The 18,236-nt window shown below is 39.3% G+C and overlaps 3 protein-coding genes across 6 annotated transcripts; 1 reads left to right on the plus strand and 2 right to left on the minus strand.

Moving 5' to 3' along the window:
* The first annotated feature begins 190 nt into the window (after positions 1-190).
* On the plus strand, positions 191-3,371 carry LOC145500078 (uncharacterized). Its single transcript, XM_081479570.1, has 3 exons — positions 191-622; positions 1,840-1,962; positions 2,590-3,371. Exons 1-3 carry the CDS (start codon positions 286-288, stop codon positions 3,369-3,371), a joined length of 1,242 nt encoding a protein of 413 aa, XP_081335696.1. The 5' UTR covers positions 191-285.
* A 962-nt stretch (positions 3,372-4,333) lies between these two features.
* On the minus strand, positions 4,334-6,520 carry LOC145501100 (uncharacterized). Its single transcript, XM_081480656.1, has 2 exons — positions 5,783-6,520; positions 4,334-4,731 (listed from the first exon to the last, which is right to left on the minus strand). Exons 1-2 carry the CDS (start codon positions 6,075-6,077, stop codon positions 4,334-4,336), a joined length of 693 nt encoding a protein of 230 aa, XP_081336782.1. The 5' UTR covers positions 6,078-6,520.
* A 2,671-nt stretch (positions 6,521-9,191) lies between these two features.
* Positions 9,192-17,869, minus strand: LOC145500963 (uncharacterized). 4 transcript variants are annotated; one of them, XM_081480535.1, is made up of 3 exons: positions 17,822-17,869; positions 15,902-15,961; positions 9,192-13,469 (listed from the first exon to the last, which is right to left on the minus strand). In XM_081480535.1, exon 3 carries the CDS (start codon positions 13,406-13,408, stop codon positions 10,742-10,744), a length of 2,667 nt encoding a protein of 888 aa, XP_081336661.1. In that variant the 5' UTR covers positions 13,409-13,469; positions 15,902-15,961; positions 17,822-17,869; the 3' UTR covers positions 9,192-10,741. The 4 variants fall into 4 exon arrangements, with proteins under 4 accessions (XP_081336661.1, XP_081336660.1, XP_081336662.1 ...); XM_081480534.1 differs by lacking the exon at positions 17,822-17,869 and adding an exon at positions 16,046-16,457; XM_081480536.1 differs by lacking the exon at positions 17,822-17,869 and having other exon boundaries at positions 9,192-10,014; positions 10,714-13,469; positions 15,902-16,457.
* Between the last annotated feature and the right edge of the window lie 367 nt (positions 17,870-18,236).

Raw genomic sequence — 18,236 nt, forward strand, 5'->3', positions numbered from 1 at the left:
ATTATAAATTCATGTGTCTGTCTGCTTATTGACGGTGAAAATTAGTTTATGAGCGCGCGAGAATTTCTGAAGTTATCGTAAATTACTTTCGACAATTATTTGGAGACCGCACTACATCAGCCTGCGCTTTCAGAATGCACGTGCAGCAGCGCTAACGTAAACAATTATATGATATCTTTAGAGCGCGGGTTTCTAAGGCAATTATTTCGTTTGTTTGTTTGTTTGTTTTTTTTAGCATTCAGGAAACTTCTTAGGAGTTTACTACTGTGCCCGGAACAGATAACAATGGAAGCAATTGGTTGTCTTTGCGAGGACAGTGAAGACTGTACAACGATAGCAAACAGAACTGACGAGTCTGAGGCAAACCTAACTGATGGCGATTTAAAAAGCAACAGTGAACACGACTTTCAATCTTTAAGGACCAAGCTACGTTTATTGGAACGTTCCCTCGAAGAGCAACGAGTTACCTGTAATTACCTGAGGGAGGAGAGGAACGAAGCCCTGACTCTCAATAGCCTCTTGAAACGCGAGATCGAAGACCTCCGCAGGGAGGTACACACAGGAAGTACTCGGCCTTCTCCTGAGCCACGACAACATGAACAAAGCAGAAACTATAACACAGGTATGGCGCATGGTGTTATTGTTACCCATGTCCTTGCACTGCTTTTGTGTTTTTTAAATCTGTATTAAGACCCTGTTAAGGAAGATCAACGCGGATTGAGGCCTATGTACTATACATGCTATACGGGGGCGGCTCTGCCCGAAAGCAGTCTTTTTAGTTAATTTCAGGCTGGAGGTGTATAAAATGGTAGAGTATTCACAAGTTTAAGTATAGAAACAGGCAGGAAAAACTTTCGTTTAGGCAGTTAAAAGAACCAGCAGGCATATTAACGACGAAGAGGCGCGAAGATCTTTTTGGGGTTTATAACTAACTATTTTTGGATTTTCGACCTTTCTTAACGGAAAGTTTTTCAGGAAAAATTTTAGGATTGGTAAAGGCGTACTGTAGGTATGGGAAAGGGGCACCATTTTCTATGGAAGGAATATAAACGGTTACCTTTTCTGTCAAAAATGTTATTTAAAAAGGTAAGAGTTGGGACTTCGGAGACTCCTTGTAGCTAGAAAACGTTTCTGAGTGCCCCCCCCCCCCCCCCGCCAAGTAGGGATCGAAGCGTGTTTGTGGCCTTGTACTTAAGGAACACTTATCACCCTCAATGTCTGGCTATGTTTTCACCTGGGCATGACGAAGGGGTTTTTTTGTTGTAAAATTTTATTAAATTAACATCTTCGTCAGCCATTTTTTTTCTTTTACACTGTTCTCCGGATTTAGCTGTTTTTGCACAATTTTTTAGGGAAAATCCAGAGAAACCGGATACCTGCAGATCTTTTATTTCTCAAACAATGTATCACCGGTATCAAAGACTTGGTACTCATAGGATAATAGGATACCCCCTCTTGAGGACAGTAGATATAGCTTCTGATTGAATAATACCGAATATTGGAAAAGGCAAATAGAAAATGGGTCAGAAAAATCTCTTAGAAGCTCATTCACAAATCAGCCGACCTACATTGTTTTGGGTAGTCACCGACCCTGAGTAAAAGTTTTGTCGTAGTCCGTTCATAACCGGCTTTGCTTTGCGAAGCAGTTATATTATCTCTGTTCTGCTTTGTGCACATAAAACAAAAGTTTATGAGAAAGTTTTCGTCTTCTCTGATGGAATTTACGACATGTGCCTTGAAAACGATGAAGCCTTGAATAAACAATGTTAATAGGCTCCCGCCATGCGTGAGAAAGTTAGATAATTTTGTATGTATATATTATTTCCTTTCATATCACAGGTCCACTAGTTAAAGACGAGACCGTGGTCGCTTTTGTACTTGCTTTACCGAGGAAACTAGTGCGTGGACTGGTGAATAGAGCGGCCTTGTTTGTATGGTGGACAGGAGCCTGGGCCAACGAAGGTGATGTCTTTTTGAGAGTATATTTGTGTGTGTTTTATAAGCCTTGTAAGATCCAGCCACTGCTTTCATATATATATATTTATCTGGGGCTGGTGTTTAAGATCGAGCAACCTTTGCAGGTTCAGCTCTGGAGTAAAACGACGCCTTAATGGCTACACCATCAGTTCTTTAAAATTCTCGGTAAATAAGAGGGCCTGATCGCATCCTATGACATGCTGATGAGTCCTACCCAGAACCAAACAGCTTCCCATGGTTACCCCACGGCTAATGAAATGTGCGCATGTACAATTTTGGGCAAACCGCCGAGATATGTCGTGTGAATACATTACTGAATACATTACATTTTGATCATGCAAATTTCAGGGTCCATCGAGTATAGACTGTAAACCTACGATCAGGCTGATTTGGAATGTAATTGTAACTAAACTTTAGATAATTAACACTTTTTGTTAATTTTTGACTAAACAGCAATCTGAGAATAAAAGCTAGTATGTGAGGAAAATTTTGGGACAGCTTGTTCTGTCAAGTTTTGTTCCTTAGATTTTCGTAGGGACATTTTTCCTTTCGCCCTTTTAGGATAGGAGTGCTTGTTGGTCTATGTGACTCTTGCAGCTCCGTTCTTTGCAGGACTGGGTTTTCTACAGATTGAGAATAAGTGGGTGGAGCTCCAGCGAGTAAAATACCAGTTGGAGGAAGATAATTCCTGTTTGGAGAATCAAGTCTATTCATTGCAAGAGCTGCTGACCGAGAAAGAAGTCGAGATTGTCCGACAAATTGAGCGAAACAAAGATCTAACAAAAAGATTAAAAACGCAATGTGGGATCTTTAGCGATAAGAGCAATCCACTGGATAGGATGGCTAGACACATTCACACCGTCGCAGCGTTTTCTGAGAGCTTAAGTGAGGAAATTGAAAGAATAAAAGCAAAACTGGATCACAGGCTCGCACAGTTCCAGGGCGTTCACCGTGATATTGCTCGACTGGCTGAAGGTCAGCGGTTGCTTGAAATCACCGAAAACAACCTCGAGAGAAGAGTAGAGAGCTTAGTAGACGCCCATGCGCATGACTGCCATAACCACTGCCCTGAAACCTTGCAGGTGCGGGCGGTTTTGCCGAACAATGTTGCAAGTGAAACACCCATTATTACTAGCGACGCCAACAAGTCACACCCGAAAGAGCCTGGACGTAATAGATGCCGTGTTTGTGGAATATTTTGCGGCGGCTTTTGTGCTGTTATGGTATTTTTGCTTACGTTTCTAGTCACCGTAATTCTGTTTCATTTTGCTTTGATAGCAAGCAGTTTGACGCTGCCTTCTGTTCCAGAAGATGAGTTTTCTGCAATGCCAATCAATTTTTGTTCGTTGTTTAGTTTGCCTCCAGTAATGCCATTTTGGTCTTGCCAACCTTAGTAAACTTTTCATTCCTTGTGAAAGTGAAAAAAAAAAGCGCACGGATGTTTTTCAATCCTTGGTCTTTTGTGATGGTACTGCATAATAATCAGAAACAAATATTTGAAAACATCAAAGTTTGAATTCTGTTACCATTCCAACAACAATGACTTGTCTTGTTTTGTCTGTGTTTTATTTGAATAAAAAGATGCGATCTAATGGATATAAATTACTTCAAAGCACAAGTCATACACAAAGTGTACTCTTTTATTTTTGAAAGCTCAGGATGCCTGCCTGACGTTTAAGGCCTTGACCACTTGTTTAAAGTAACTGATATAATTAGATAAATAACTAATTTTTATTAAACGTTAACTTTTAATCTTTCATATCTTCTAAAAGAAACGATCAAGACAAAGGAGTCGATTCCATTTATGGCAAACTTAAAAAAAAAATTTCTTATTTATTAAAATCCTCCCATAATTTCGAGTTAACTTGGAAAAATAATCCTTTTTTTAAGCTCCTATACAGATCAATGGATCAAACATGCGTCGTGGCAATATGATTATAAACAGATTCGGTGATCACAGAAATATTAAATAAGTAAGAATTTGTTTTCCTCTTTTATTTGAACCAATAAACGTTTTGTTACTAAGCTTGGTGACTAAGTGAAATGTGTCTGTTTAACAGCAAAACCTTGAAAATACTACTAGTGTGCCAAAAGCACTACCGGTGTACCAAAGGTGGCATATAGTATATGCGTGACAATGAGGTCCTAACTTTTCAGTCAATGGATATAGCAAGTTGGTGTTGTTTGGTTTCCTGTGTAGGTTAGTTCTGTATTTTTATCGTGTGCATTAGATACTAGCGCACAATCATTTAAATTAAAACTATTGAGCAGTACTTTCCTCGGGTAAAAAGGTTAAGAGTAGCAAACAATTATTCACGACGATAAAATACTTTATAAGCACTATTTTTAAGCTCATTTAGAAATGATAATTGTTCATCACAAATACGAATGTGGCAATAAGCGTCAAAAAAATCAAAACAAGGAAAACTACTGCTGAGAAATTACTGCATGGGAACACATAGGAGCGATGGTACCGCCCATGAATTCCTAACAAATCAACTAAGAGCTGCTTCAAGCATTCAGTGTCTTGTTCCAGCTTACTGCACCTGTTTACTTCGTCTTGAAACTTATTCTCAAAGATTCTATATTGTTGTCGATGTTGCACCAACTCGTTGCTTTTCTTGTCCAGCAATTTTCGCAGATCTTTGGGATGGTCGAAGATACCCCTTCGTGCGCCTGTCTGCCTCCACATAGTAGAAACCGGTAGGCTACCACGACGTTTTTGGTCCACGAGGTGGTCGGAATCGATGTAACCTGGTTTGGTGTAAAGAGAAGAGATTTGCAAAGCTACACACAACTCCATATTGCGTTTTGATCCTCGTGCATCCAGAGCGCATGTTGCACCATACCCTCAGACCATACATGATAATTTCGTTGGGCTTTAGTCCTTAATTCGCACAGTTTTGCATAGAATTCAGAACTATGTGCTTATTTGGCTTGCTCCTAGAGCGGGCAAGATAATATAAATCTTGCGCTGTGATTGGCCTGCGATTGGAGTCACGATCAATATTATACACCCTCTGTGATACAAGGTAGGGAAGATGGCCTCCTTTTCTATTTTGTACTCAGGCTATTTTTCATTTTGTAGATTACCCTCACTTTCCTCTACAACATGGCCTCATATGACGTGACAACATTCGCCCTGCATCTTACATTCATCATCTTGGATTTCTTACAAGACATGAAGGAGAATAACTGAAGAATGACTGAAATGATGGGAAGAATGACGAAGGAACTTATAACAAGTTTAAGCAAATCAGAAAGTTTTAATGAACAGAACAATGACTTGTAAATATTGCTGCATTTCGGAGAGTGTAGAACGTGAACGACTACGGCCACTTCTTCAGATTCTTTTTCGAGTTTTTCACTGTCTTATTACGTCTTCAGTTTTGAAAGCGATAAACAAACTGTATGACCAGATTGTCTTGAGTTTCGTAGCTTAAAGGAGCTCACAGTCAAGGCATTTTGAGTTATTTTGCCCTGACAAAATTACCTTTAATAAACTGAAGGGAACCTAAAAATAGTATTTTGCTGAGATAGAAATACACCTAAGAGATAAAAATAAGCCATGAAGAAGCAAGGGTGGTCAAGGATGGAGAAGAGTAACATGGATCACAGACAACGAACATGAAAAATTTAGGCTAAACGTTTCCAGATACGAAACCGTGACGTAGCTCCTTTAAATATAAATTCGTTTTTTTTTTCACCCTGTCACATCGCCATAGTAGTGGTTGTGTTAACTCCCTAACAATATTCTCTTTTCGGAGCACGGGGATTTCTGTTTCTAAGACGGTCATTGAATTACCTGTTCCTTTTGATCCATCTTTGACATCCAGTACGTCAGTGATTTCTTTCTCTTTGAGGGCAGAGTTCATCCTTACTTTCAGAAGTTCGTTTTTCAACCTAGCTACTTCTTTTCGAAGCTTTTCGTTCTCCGTTTTAGCAGCATCTCGTTCTTTCCTCATATGGTTTGCTTTGCCTTCGCTGGCCGTCACTACAGCTTCCACCTCAGATAACTTTCTTGTAAGGCGTTCAATGCAAAGCTCTGCTGAGTCGCCGCCATTTGGTTCCATAGCATGCCTAGGTATGGGCATTCTCATACAACCTTAGAAATAGCAACATCAAAAAAGAAAATAAAAGGCTAGCATTGGAGTTGGATCATAATAGAAATGCCGGTTTTGATACTCTGGAACTAATAAATCGATCGGGAGATCTATCAGCCCCAGATCGAACAAACGAATCATCGAATAGTTGAACGATCGATTCACAGAACCAAAGAACCCAAAACCAGATGTAAAAGAGCCAATAATCCAAGCATGCAACGACCCATCGAAACTGAGATCTAAAGAATCAATGATCCGTCGAACCATTGCAGCAAAATGCAACTATCTAAGGATCGACAAGGAATCGCATTGGACGATCCATACGTATCCATTCTACAATTCTTTACCAAGTGATATTAGAATATTGATATCCCACAAGGCGCCAATCATGGGTGAACAAGTTGTGGTTATCTTTTCCACATAATATGTTACCATGGCAACTGTATAACCTGTTAAAACATTTTTTTCTTCATCTTGAAGTGCTTATAATTCAAAACGAGCTCGGTGACCCCATCTTTTATCGTAGAATTGTAGTTTAGTAGGATAAAATATAACTTTCCGAGAAGTTAAAAAATTCTGTAAGGTTCAGAGCCACATTAGTTTTTTGAAAATCGAAGTCACAGTACTTTTAGAAGCTTTTATCTAGTCAGGAACCATCTGTCAGAAGCGAGAATTTTAATGCAAGTGATCAGTGTTTTCGTTTGGTGCTTCGGGAAAACAGAAGCGACTCTATTTTCCTTGGAAAACGGCATCTCTCCAGATTCATAAATTAAAGACTAATTTTAATTCAGGGGAGAATGTTGTCTTCGACATTCAATATTTTAAAGCTTATTTTACGAACATGGTATAAGCTGGGTTATACGGTGGTAATGTTGTGAGATATATCTTTAGCGTTTATTTTATTATTATTATCAATACATGAAGATAATATTTTTAATTGTCCTATCACCCTGAGAAATAGTTTGAATTCTCGAGATATTCCCAGTATTGCGTTTCTGTGACATTAGAATCATACTTGACAATACGGCATAACTGGATTTTTACTGTCAATTTAGCGTTAAGCGAGTATTTGAATTCATATGCTCGTATTTTCATATAACCTGCAGCGAACTAATAACTGAAACATGATTCTTATTCACCAGAAAGAACTATTTGGTTTGGGTGTGTTTCTTTCTGTCACGCGCAAACAAATAAGCAGGTATAAAATGACAGCAAATAAAATACCAGCAGAGGAGAGTTGGGAGCTGATAAAGGTATTTCCTATATTGATATCTTTAGGGTGTTCCTGTTGAAAAGAGTGCTATTTTAACACACTTTAAGGTTGCAACATATCAGCTCCGATAAACACTCAGAGCAGGCCTGTGTGCGGTTTTTTTTGGCATAACATGTTAAATAATTCTTTCCTAAAACGTCCTCTATGGTCCTCTACCAACACATCTGCATGCAAACTGATATTTTAGGTCGGCGGTGCACAAAGCGATTTACATTACATTTCTTGTTATTTACAGTATAAATAACGTAACTTCAAGTCACTTACCTGTGTAACTCTGTTTCCACAGTGTATTCGCTCAACACAATGACGAATGTTCACTGACTAAGACGACAGGTATAATTATAATTAAGGCCACTGCTGTTGGGCAAGAAGCGTTAGACGCTTCAATTTTAATGCCAAGTATTTGACAGAGCTAACAGGTGGAATGGCATTTAATAAGAACTTGGAAGGGATACGCGGAAAAAGCATTGCAAATGTTTCTAAGAGATTATGAATATTTCTTTTTTGAGAAAATGCAAATCAGTTCTTGACAGCTCAATTTGAATTTCTGGAAGCCTCCCGCCAGCTTAGGAAATTTTCTCTTAGCGTTGTTTTAAGTTACCACCATTTCTTTCCCTGTCCAGTTCGTTCGTTTACTAAGCTAAGATAGCTCAGTTTCGCAAAGTAAGTTAACAAACACCATTAAAGTTCTGTCTACAGTTAACCTTGTTCGTGAAGGATGAGAGACAAAATTACCTTTATGAACGACAATATTTGTATCGATAGTAGACCCTACGGGAAGCTGCAATACCAAGTCATGTATATGTCGTTTTTTAAATATTTAATCATACTAAAAGGTGATATGTTTCTACAATGCATCCTGGTTTGAGACCGCTAGGGTAGAATTTATGACATTCGGTGAATGAAAACATCTTTCAGAGAATTATTTGCACAAAAGCAACAAAACTGTTTTCGAGGTTTTATTACTACACTTTTATCAGTTCAAAAGGCAACAAAGTCCAATAATAACCTCCATTAGACGATTATCTATAAAATTGAAAACACTAAAGGGAAATATTTTTAGGCATTGTCACGATTCTTGTCCTTATTCCTTCACGTAATACAGCATCAGCATGGCGACTCAAAAATTATTCTGTAAATAACACGATGTATGTGTAAACGGATGGTAACGTGGATTTGGAGAAGTTTAGGTAATTAGCTTTGAGTTAAAACTTGTTGGAGGTTACATGTAAATAATTTATCGCATTTTGGTAACTGGGGTACTGGTAGCACGGTTTTTGAGCAGTTTTGAATCCCGTCGAGGCCATTTTTGTGTTATGCAGTCTCAAGCAGTTTCTTAAGGATGCTCTCGCCGAAAATGTTCCGACGTACAGATTTAAAAAAAAAAAAAAAAAAAAAAAACTTGCTAAGGAGTAAGGAAATGATCAACTTTTGGCAAAAAATGAAAAAATGAATATGGGGGGAGGGGGGGGGGGGATCACCGAGCTTGTTGGTAAGGCGCATTGAGGACCGTGCACTTTTAGAAACTTCTGTTATTTTAAGGTGATCTTAGGTATAACCATCAGATATCAAAGAAGCGTCATAGTGAAATTTTGATAAAGAAATACTCCGTTTAACACGATTAAGTATATTAAGTAATTAAGTAGACGTTTGCAGCTGAGGTTGTTCGTCAAGGTAGACTACACCTTGAAAAAGAATAGATATTAGCCATGCCCGTCCACATTCGAAGAAAGCTTAGGCCATATGAGAGCATTTAAGAGAGTAAATTGCTGGCAAAGTTATCGTACCCAATGCCAAGCCCTATACTCGCTTACATTTCTTGAATAGCGCGAGCTTGGATGACGTGCGTGACGTTGCGACAATAATTTAATACGTGCACATTAAAGATGCGGCTCGTATGCAGACTTCACCTTTACCTTTTTACAGTAAGGATGCGCAGTAACAATGGGCGCAAACGTTTCTTACTTCAAGATCAGTGATTTACGCCCCTTAGCGAGACGACGAGCATTTCTTAGCCCCCGCGTTTTCATATGAAGGTCCTTCTCGTGTTATAATTATTAGTTTTAAATTACACCTCATACCACGGGAAGGGATCAAAACGAATACGTGTAACAAAGGAAACAGAGAAACGACTTCAAGCAGTCATTGCTTTATTTCGTTTGTGCATTTGTTATTAAAACTTGAACAGCTATTCCAGCCATATTGGAAAGACAACGATACGCACCAATTACCTTGCTCTGTGCATAGTTAATAGAGAGGGATAGCTGTGGTTTTGTTCGCCTTTTAGCCTTTTCCGTCTTCAAAACACAATAGATATTTACTTTAATTTGTCTAGAGTGAGAAACTAATCAGTGGAAACCTATTGGTTACGCAAAAAAGGATAGCGCTCTGTTGTAGTGGACCGTCCAACTGTTCATTTTATGATTGACGAACCTCTAGCTTCTTATAACCACTCCTCGCTATTAGATATGCTCTGCACTGCGAAACAATCTTAGTTACCAATGAGTTCCCTTATGCTGGCCATTCACTATATTTACGTGTAAACAGTTAGAGAATGGCTAAGCTATTGAACCTTAATAGCCTGCTGTAGTACTTTCTTCTTCCCAAAATGACTCTGCCCGTTCTTGCATTAATCCACAGTTGTCCCAGTCTTGCAGTATGCTGGTGAAAATGATGCAAAGGAAACAAGGTAACTGCTTATAAATTTCAAATACATTTTTTTTGTTATGTTAATTTGCATAAAAACTTAAAGCTTCTGCTATTTTAAGAAGATAAAAGAAACAAACAGAATCGATGTCTAAGACCAGGTCTGGAAGGTATAATCTGAGTTGTTTCCGTACTTTTTCTTTAGTAGATGAGGTTTGAATATATAAAATAATGCCTCGTGACAAGAAACGAGTCACTGCTGGCACACACATTTAAAACCCTCTGGATTTTTCAGGAAATTCAAATTTTTGTAACAGTGTTTTTTGGATTCACCAGGACGAGTATAACTACTACCTTTTTTCGAAGTGCAATTTCCAAAGAAAATCTAGCTGAGCAACGTAATAAGACAATTTAACCTCTTTAATCTTATTTTATCCATTGAATTCTTTCACAGATTACCAACATCGAATTTAACAGTGCGTGAGACTAGACCAATGTTTTGGATAAGTAATACACTGGCTTTCATCTATCTTCATACCAAACAACAGCAGCAACAACGTAACATCAAATAATCAGTGTTCCCCTGTTAGCTTTAAAGTTATCTTTTGGGTGTCAAAATAATGTTTCACGGTCCTGGCCAAGCGAATGACATTTGGACGTTTTATCAGAAACATGCCATTGCGGTCAGGTTTGATAACATATTCTAACGTTTACCAGTTCCCGTGTTTGAGTGAACAACCATTCACAGGATGATACAGTATTTTTCGTGTTTCCTGTCCTCGTCGCTCGAGATCCCCAAGTGATTGGACACGAAACTATTCAGGAACTGTTGGACATCTTTGTTGCCTTCTTTTTCGGCAATTCCCATGGCAGTGTCGCCATCGTGAGTGCGCTTCACGATCATCTCCACTCCTTGTTTGAGAAGTGCATCAGCGACTGCCACTGTTCCGTCTTTGGCTGAATGATGCAAGGCGTTCCATCCATTCTTATCTACGGCATGTGTGTCAGCTCCGTGTATCAGCAAGAAGTTGACTAACTCTGGATGACTGTAGCGGGAGGCGATGTGGAGGGGAACTGAACCGTCTCCCGCTTGGCAGTTTAACTGCATGCCCAGCATTTTCAACCGCTCTATTACTTTTTCGTGGCCTCCCCTGCAAGCGTAGTGAAGAGTATTCCATCCTTCATTGTCAATCTCGTAAATGTTGCCTCCTCGCTCCAGGAGACAGTTGATAATGTCATTGTGTCCTTTTAATCCTGCACAATGCATGGCGGTGAGACCTTTTTGTGTCTTCTGATTTGGATCTACTCCATTCTCTAGCAGTGTCTCCACAACTTTCACATGACCCTCGAGGCTCGCTAAATGTAACGCCTTCCATTCTTCATTATCAGTAGCGTCCAGGTTGGCTCCGTGTGACAAAAGCGGAGCTATGACCTCTGATTGTCCGCTTTTGGCAGCAAGAAGTAATGGAGTTAAATTTTCTGTAGTTCGACAGTCGACTTCTACACCGAGCTCTAAGAGCAGCTCAAGAATAGTAACGTGGCCATGATAACTCGCGATGTGCAATGCATTCCACCCTTCATCATCGGCAACATGCTCATCGGCTCCCTTGGACAGTAGCAGCCTAACTGCTTCTGATTGATCATGTATCGTGGCAATACTAAGAGGGGTTCGCCCATTTGTCGTCTTGTCATTGGGATCTAAACCCAGCTCAAGTATTGTTTCTATAGCAATAGTGTGCCCATTTTGACATGCAAAGTGCAACACGTTCCAGCCTTGGTCATCTACCGCCTTCAGATCTGCTCCTTTTGAAACTAATAAGTTTAGAGCACTCGCGTGACCGTTGAACGCTGCGGAATGAATTGGCACAAGACCTTTGTCCGCTTGAACATTGGGCTGCATTCCATAATTCAGTAATGTTTCGATCACATCTGCTTGTCCTCCTTGACTGGCAAAATGAAGCACAGTCATGCCTTCGTTATCTACGACGTTTAGATCACCTCCTTTAGAAAGTAAATACTTGATACATTCCTGATTTCCACGCAATGCCGCAATGCCGATAGGGGTCAACCCGGAGCACGTTCGAACGTTTGGGTCGATTCCCTTGTTAAACAAATTCTCAACAACCGATAGTTCACCACCTTTACAGGCATGATGCAAAGCAGTCCATCCTTGATTGTCTTTAGCCAGGAGGTCCGCATTTTGAGACAGTAGAAAATCCACCCAATCTGGGTGACCATGGCGGGCTGCAATGTGTAAAGGAGAAATTCCTAATACAGATTTCGGGTTTATATCTAATCCCTGATTTAACATTGATTCTACGACGCGGAAAGGAAGACGACCGCCCTGAGTTGCGTAATGAATCACTGTCCAGTTATCTTTATCGGTGGCCGCTAGGTCAGCACCCTTCCTCATGAGATACTTCACCACCTCACGCTGGCCGTAACGAGAAGCGATATGAATTGGAATTGTCCCGTGCGTTGTTCGAACGTTGACATCTACCCCTGCTTTGAGCAGTGCTCGAATGACGGGTATATGCCCTCCAAGGCTGGCAAAGTGCAAAGCGGTCCATCCACATTTATCAGACGAATTTGGATCGGCGCCTTTGGAGATCAAAAATTCCACCACATCTGGATGCCCGTGGCATCCCGCAATCATAAGAGGAGTGCAACCTCCGTTGATTCTGGTGTCTGCCTCCATACCGCTCTTAAGAAGCGTTTCTACGACGTCTACGTGACCATTTTGACAAGCAGAATGCAGCGCGTTCCATCCGTCCTTGTCAACAGCGTCAATATCTGCTCCACAGGAAATGAGAAAGTCAACAGCTTTTGAATGGCCATTTCTTGCCGCAGTATGCACCGGGGTAGGACCGTTTTTGAGCGGCCGGTTGGATTTAATTCCGTGTTTAAGAAGAACTTCTATGACGGGAACATGCCCACCTCTGCTTGCAAGAAACATCGCGCTCCTTCCATTTCCATCCAGAACATTTCCGTTACAGCCAAAAGTCAGGAGGAGGTTGACAGCCTTCTCGTGTCCGTTAGAAGCAGCTAAGTGCAACGGTGTGGACCCAGTCCTGGCTTTCACATTGGGGTCAACATCATGCACTAGCAGAAGCTGCATCACAGTTACATGTCCACCTGCACTGGCCCAATGAAGGGCCGTCCAGCCTTCCTCGTCCACAGAATGGGCGTTGGCACCCAGAGAGAGGAGATATCTGACAGTATCCGGGTTTCCATATCGCGCTGCTATGTGAATGAGAGCCATGCCATGAGCTTTTGCGTTAGCACCGACCTTTTTGACTGCTAATTTTTCAACTGTTTTTACGTCGCCATATTTGCATGCATTCCACAGTTTTGATAAGGTTCTTTTGTTTGCCTGGACTACTCCTCCATCATGGCAGCCTGTCACCATTATTCAGTGACATTGCATGCTATCTGGAACGCTGACTTGTTTCAGTTTGCGTTTCTTCTATCTATGGAGGAAAACAAATCTACTGAATCACACTGTGTTTGGGTACATAAGATCCTTAATCAACTTTGTTTTTAGACTGGTCGTTTTATTCGAATATAAAACAATAGCTTACAACTCGGACAGTTCTAAATGTGTCAAATTTTCTATTTCTGCCTTTAAAAATATTTTATTCCGATCTCAGATGTACAACGACCAGATGAAGACGTTTTATTTTTAAATTTGTTCAATCTTTAAAGTGTAAGTTCGAGATGAGGAGTTCTAATGGTATTCTTGTTAGTCTTGTTTACCTATTGTAATAAAAATGCACCTCACTTGGATATCTTTCGTTATAATATTAACAAAAAGAAGAAGAGTATATTACATTTCCGTTTTGGATTCTGCTTCTGACTGACTATAATCCAGCTTGGTTTTGATAAAGATGTCAAAACATTCCAGCCAGGAAAATGAACTTTGTTTTGTTTTGAGATGTCTGCTTTACATAAAAAGGAAATAGTCTTGATAAAATCATTCTTCAGTGGAACCTCGATTCAACGAACCTCTATATGGCGAAATCCTCGGTGTAACGATCGATATTATTCACTCCAGTAAGAGTAAAATATATGGAAAAGAACCTCGATACAACGAAACTTCGATGTAACAAACATATTTTGCCAGTCCCTTCGCCCTTCATTATATCGAGGTTCCACGGTATTTGGAAAAAGTTGAAAATCGTCTGCCCCTAACGTCTACGGCGAGAAACAATATATAAAAACGTGAAATGTTAAACAGCAAATGTTTTTCAAAAAAGGCCATCAAATTCACCAAAGCAAATTATATACGCTCAGCCCCACATGGTAAACAGTTCATAAGTGGCAAACTAGTGACGCAGCTCGTTCAAACGCACGAAAGGTGCCATCCGCATCAGCGAGATCAGATGAAGAAATATAGTATTCTATTTCATATCATAACAGAACGATGATTTTAGATTTAGTCAGTGACACCAGTTAGTGTGAACAATATTTTAACCTTCTGGTTTCTAATAATTATAATAACGATGAATTAACGGTAGTTTTAATTTCCTCCTGCGAGACGTTTGTCAACTCTTTATGACAATTAAAATTTGCAATATCTGACATCCTGTTAGGTCTGTATTTGTTTTCGGACAGAAAAAAATACATATATATATATATTTTTTTTTTTATGAAAGTGGGATAGTTGCAGTTAAGCAAGACGAAATTAGGAAACAAAAGCAAAAAAAACTCGATGGCAAATTTAAAGAGGGGTCTTATGTTCCTGACTGAACTAATGTACTGAGTTTAACGAGCGCAACTCCATCGAAAATGCACGTTGCATTTGCAAGCATGTGGAAAACTAATATGGTTTTCGGTGACATTTGTATTATAATGAAGAGTCAATAGGTCTTCGAAAGAACGCTTATAAATTTGTGCCTATTATTGAGGACTTGGATATGAAATAGATCTCGTTAAAATAAACGGAGATCTGTTAGCAGATGTGTTGTCAATTTGCATGCAGACTATTGAATAAGAAATTTTTAACGAGATGGTCTTTTGGCTTTTTAGCATTAACCATGACGATATTTCTTTACATTTAGCTTTAAGATAATACTATCAGTAATGAGAAGCCGTGAAAACCTCAGGAACAATAAGAAAACGTAAATTCACTACTACAAATGTTTGCAAAGCCTGAGGGGAGACTCGGATTAACACCCACTATCCGTATTTTATCGCGGGATACGAAATCGCTCGCTTAATAAGCATTCTTCAGTCTGACGCCCAATATTGCCCGTGTTTCGAAGTGCACGCGCCATTAATATTTTCAGTCAACATAATTTCAACTGAGATAATTTATGCAAACAGAAATAAATCAAAATGGCAGGTCCTCCCTGTATTTACAAAAAAGAGCTCGCAGGCGATCTATACTCATTCTAACACTTTCACTAATAACGGCGGATCGTAATTGTGGCAACTTACAGATGTACATGCGTTGTGTTAATGATCACAATTTAGACTGAGAGATTTTAATTTTGCGAAGTTCCTTTAAAACGGAAATTTTATCTTCAAGGTGATTACACTCAAAATATCTTTGCGGGCTTATTTCAGGCCGCACTCCCAATTTGTCCAGTTTTCGTTAAATTCCGATGGGATTTTTAGAAGTCAACTTTACTCATCCGCTCCTTTTCAACAATGCGAGAAAAAAAAAAAAGCCTTAAAACAACTTGTTAAGTGAAAAGTTATATTCATATCTATGAGATGACACGCAATAAATAGTACGCATGAATACATCAATACCGTCATATCTACGAGGGAGATGAAATAACAAGAAACCAAATCCGTTTAAAATAAAGAAATGAAGGGCTTGGTAAGGGTAAAACTAACGACAGTGGATACCCCAGTGTTGGTTTTAAATAAAGGGGGTTGACCAGCACTCACGTACCTTACAACGCAGTCAAACTGCCAACAAATCGCTTGAAGAGCTACTAGTACTTCTAGGTTCCTGCGAAAGCACACAAAATGCAAAATTACCAAAAATGTAAACAAAAGCTTTGGCGCAGCGGGAAAACGCGGAGAGCCCACTAACCGCCACAAAGTAACGAGATCCCTTTGTGTAGGGCAGGTGAAAGGCCATTGAAATATTCCAACGTGGTTGCTACGACCTGAAAAGTGACATTTCACTGCTCTCCTGGCCTCTTGTTTGTATTCAACGCCGCTTTTCCTGTCGAAATTGAGCCGTTTTGGCGAAGCTTGAATTTGGTGATTTTTTGTTTTGTATGAATATTAACAACTTGCACTGACTTTGTGAGGCATACATAATTTATGCTTTCGGGCGCGAAGCATCGGGTGGTAAAAGCGCTTGCGTCGACATTCTGCAACACAAGAGTGCTTATTACATTTTCTTTTTGGCCATTCTTGGCGCTTGCAAACTTCACATGATTGTATTACATACGGAGGAAGATCTATTCTCGTTAGCACGTAATTGGAATTTGAACTCTATCTTCGAGTCTGTACATCATTTTCCATCGACTAATTGCATATTACAATAATTTGTTAATCAAAAGAATATACACGTTTACTTATTAATTCTCTTTCAAATTCCCTTCGGAATTATATGCGCGATGCCATCTTACCGTTCATTTATTTGAGGGCGCGTAGAAAAGCTACCACAATTTTTCCGTTTTAAGCATTAATTCACAGTTGCTTGATAATAAACTAGACAGGCTGAAATGCAAGATAAAATAAATATATGTATATATCTATATTTTTTGCTTCTCTCTTAAACGTATTTTGCAGCATTTGTACTTGAAATTGTTTTGTGCCAATTCAGATATCAAGATGACACTTTCAATATCGCGTTATTTGCTTCAAGGAAATATTAACAGATAACAGAATGGCATATTGAAAAAAAAGGGTAAAAAAAAGTCATTTACTAGTTCGTCTTTGAAATCTGTACGTTTATCATCAGAGCTTTTGATATTAACGTCCCTCCCTCTTTTGTTTCTACGCAAACCATACAAAACTGATTGTACTAAGAAATTCACTGGTGCTAAATTGAAAGGTATTCACAAGACAAGCAACACTCGCTTTAATATCTCAGTTTTTGTCCGCTTTTCTATCAGAAGAGCTATATGGTGAAACAACTCCGACTGCCAACGGTGTTCATATTATTCGATCTCAAATAAAGCTTCTACGCCCGCGACAAATTTCATTTCTTTAATAAATTACATCCACAGTGTATTACTGACCGACCTCCTTTTGCCCTCTCTGTTTGTTTCTCACCTAAGAACCAATAAACACTGCGAACACAAGTGAAAGCTCTAAATTGAATTATCTAATAGATTTTTCATTGCTTGTCAATCTCAAAATTAAAACTGACATTACCTAGTTTCCAATGGAAAATGCCTTCCTGGAGGTGCAAAGAAAAAATTGCTTGGAGAATATTATTTAGAAGGACATTTTTGTTCAGACTCTCGTCAAACAATAAATTGACGTTTGTCAGATGTCAGAAATGCGCCTTATTGAAGGTTGAGGAAGAAAAAGCTGCGGATTAAAATAATTGAATTCATCTATTTTTTTTGCGGCGCCTGTTTTCTTATCAGAATCGCGTTTTACAGCGAGAGATTCCATTTTCTTTTCCCAATCAACTTTTCATGTTAACAGTCGATAGCGGAAAGGATCTGGAAGTGGCAATCTCGTTTTTTGGATCGATCTACCAAGAAATACACTAAAAACACGCCATTTCCCAAGCTTTTAAAAATTAAAGTTAGGAAGAAAATCATTACGGTGAGGTACAAATAAATTGCTGGTAAACATCAAGAAAAAATATTGACCAAAAGCTGTCAATATGCACTGATCTCACCTTTGGGACATTCACTTCGTGTTTTCATCTTATCTCGGCGCATTTCAGATTCAGTGCCTCAAAGTAGTCACGACAGCGTTGACGCTGTAGCACACAAGCAAGTTAAAACCACAATTTTCTTAATTAATGCAGCTCGAGGTACCGCGGTGGCAGGTGGCTTGAGATTATTATGCTGAACTACAGTAATAATTATTCAGCGTACGTCACATAACACATCACGAATTACAATTCACGATATATCACGCGCGCACTCCGAAAAGATAATACGCCGATTTATAACGGTAATTGAACTGAGTGGAGTGCAATTTGGTCTGAAATCATACGCGTGATTTCAAAATCGAACGAGCGCGCAGCGCGAGTTCGATTTGAAATCACAAGTATGATTTCAGACCAAAATTGCACTCCACCCAGTTCA

This window comes from Orbicella franksi, chromosome 10, assembly GCF_964199315.1.
Source record: "Orbicella franksi chromosome 10, jaOrbFran1.1, whole genome shotgun sequence".
Lineage (NCBI taxonomy): Eukaryota > Metazoa > Cnidaria > Anthozoa > Scleractinia > Merulinidae > Orbicella > Orbicella franksi.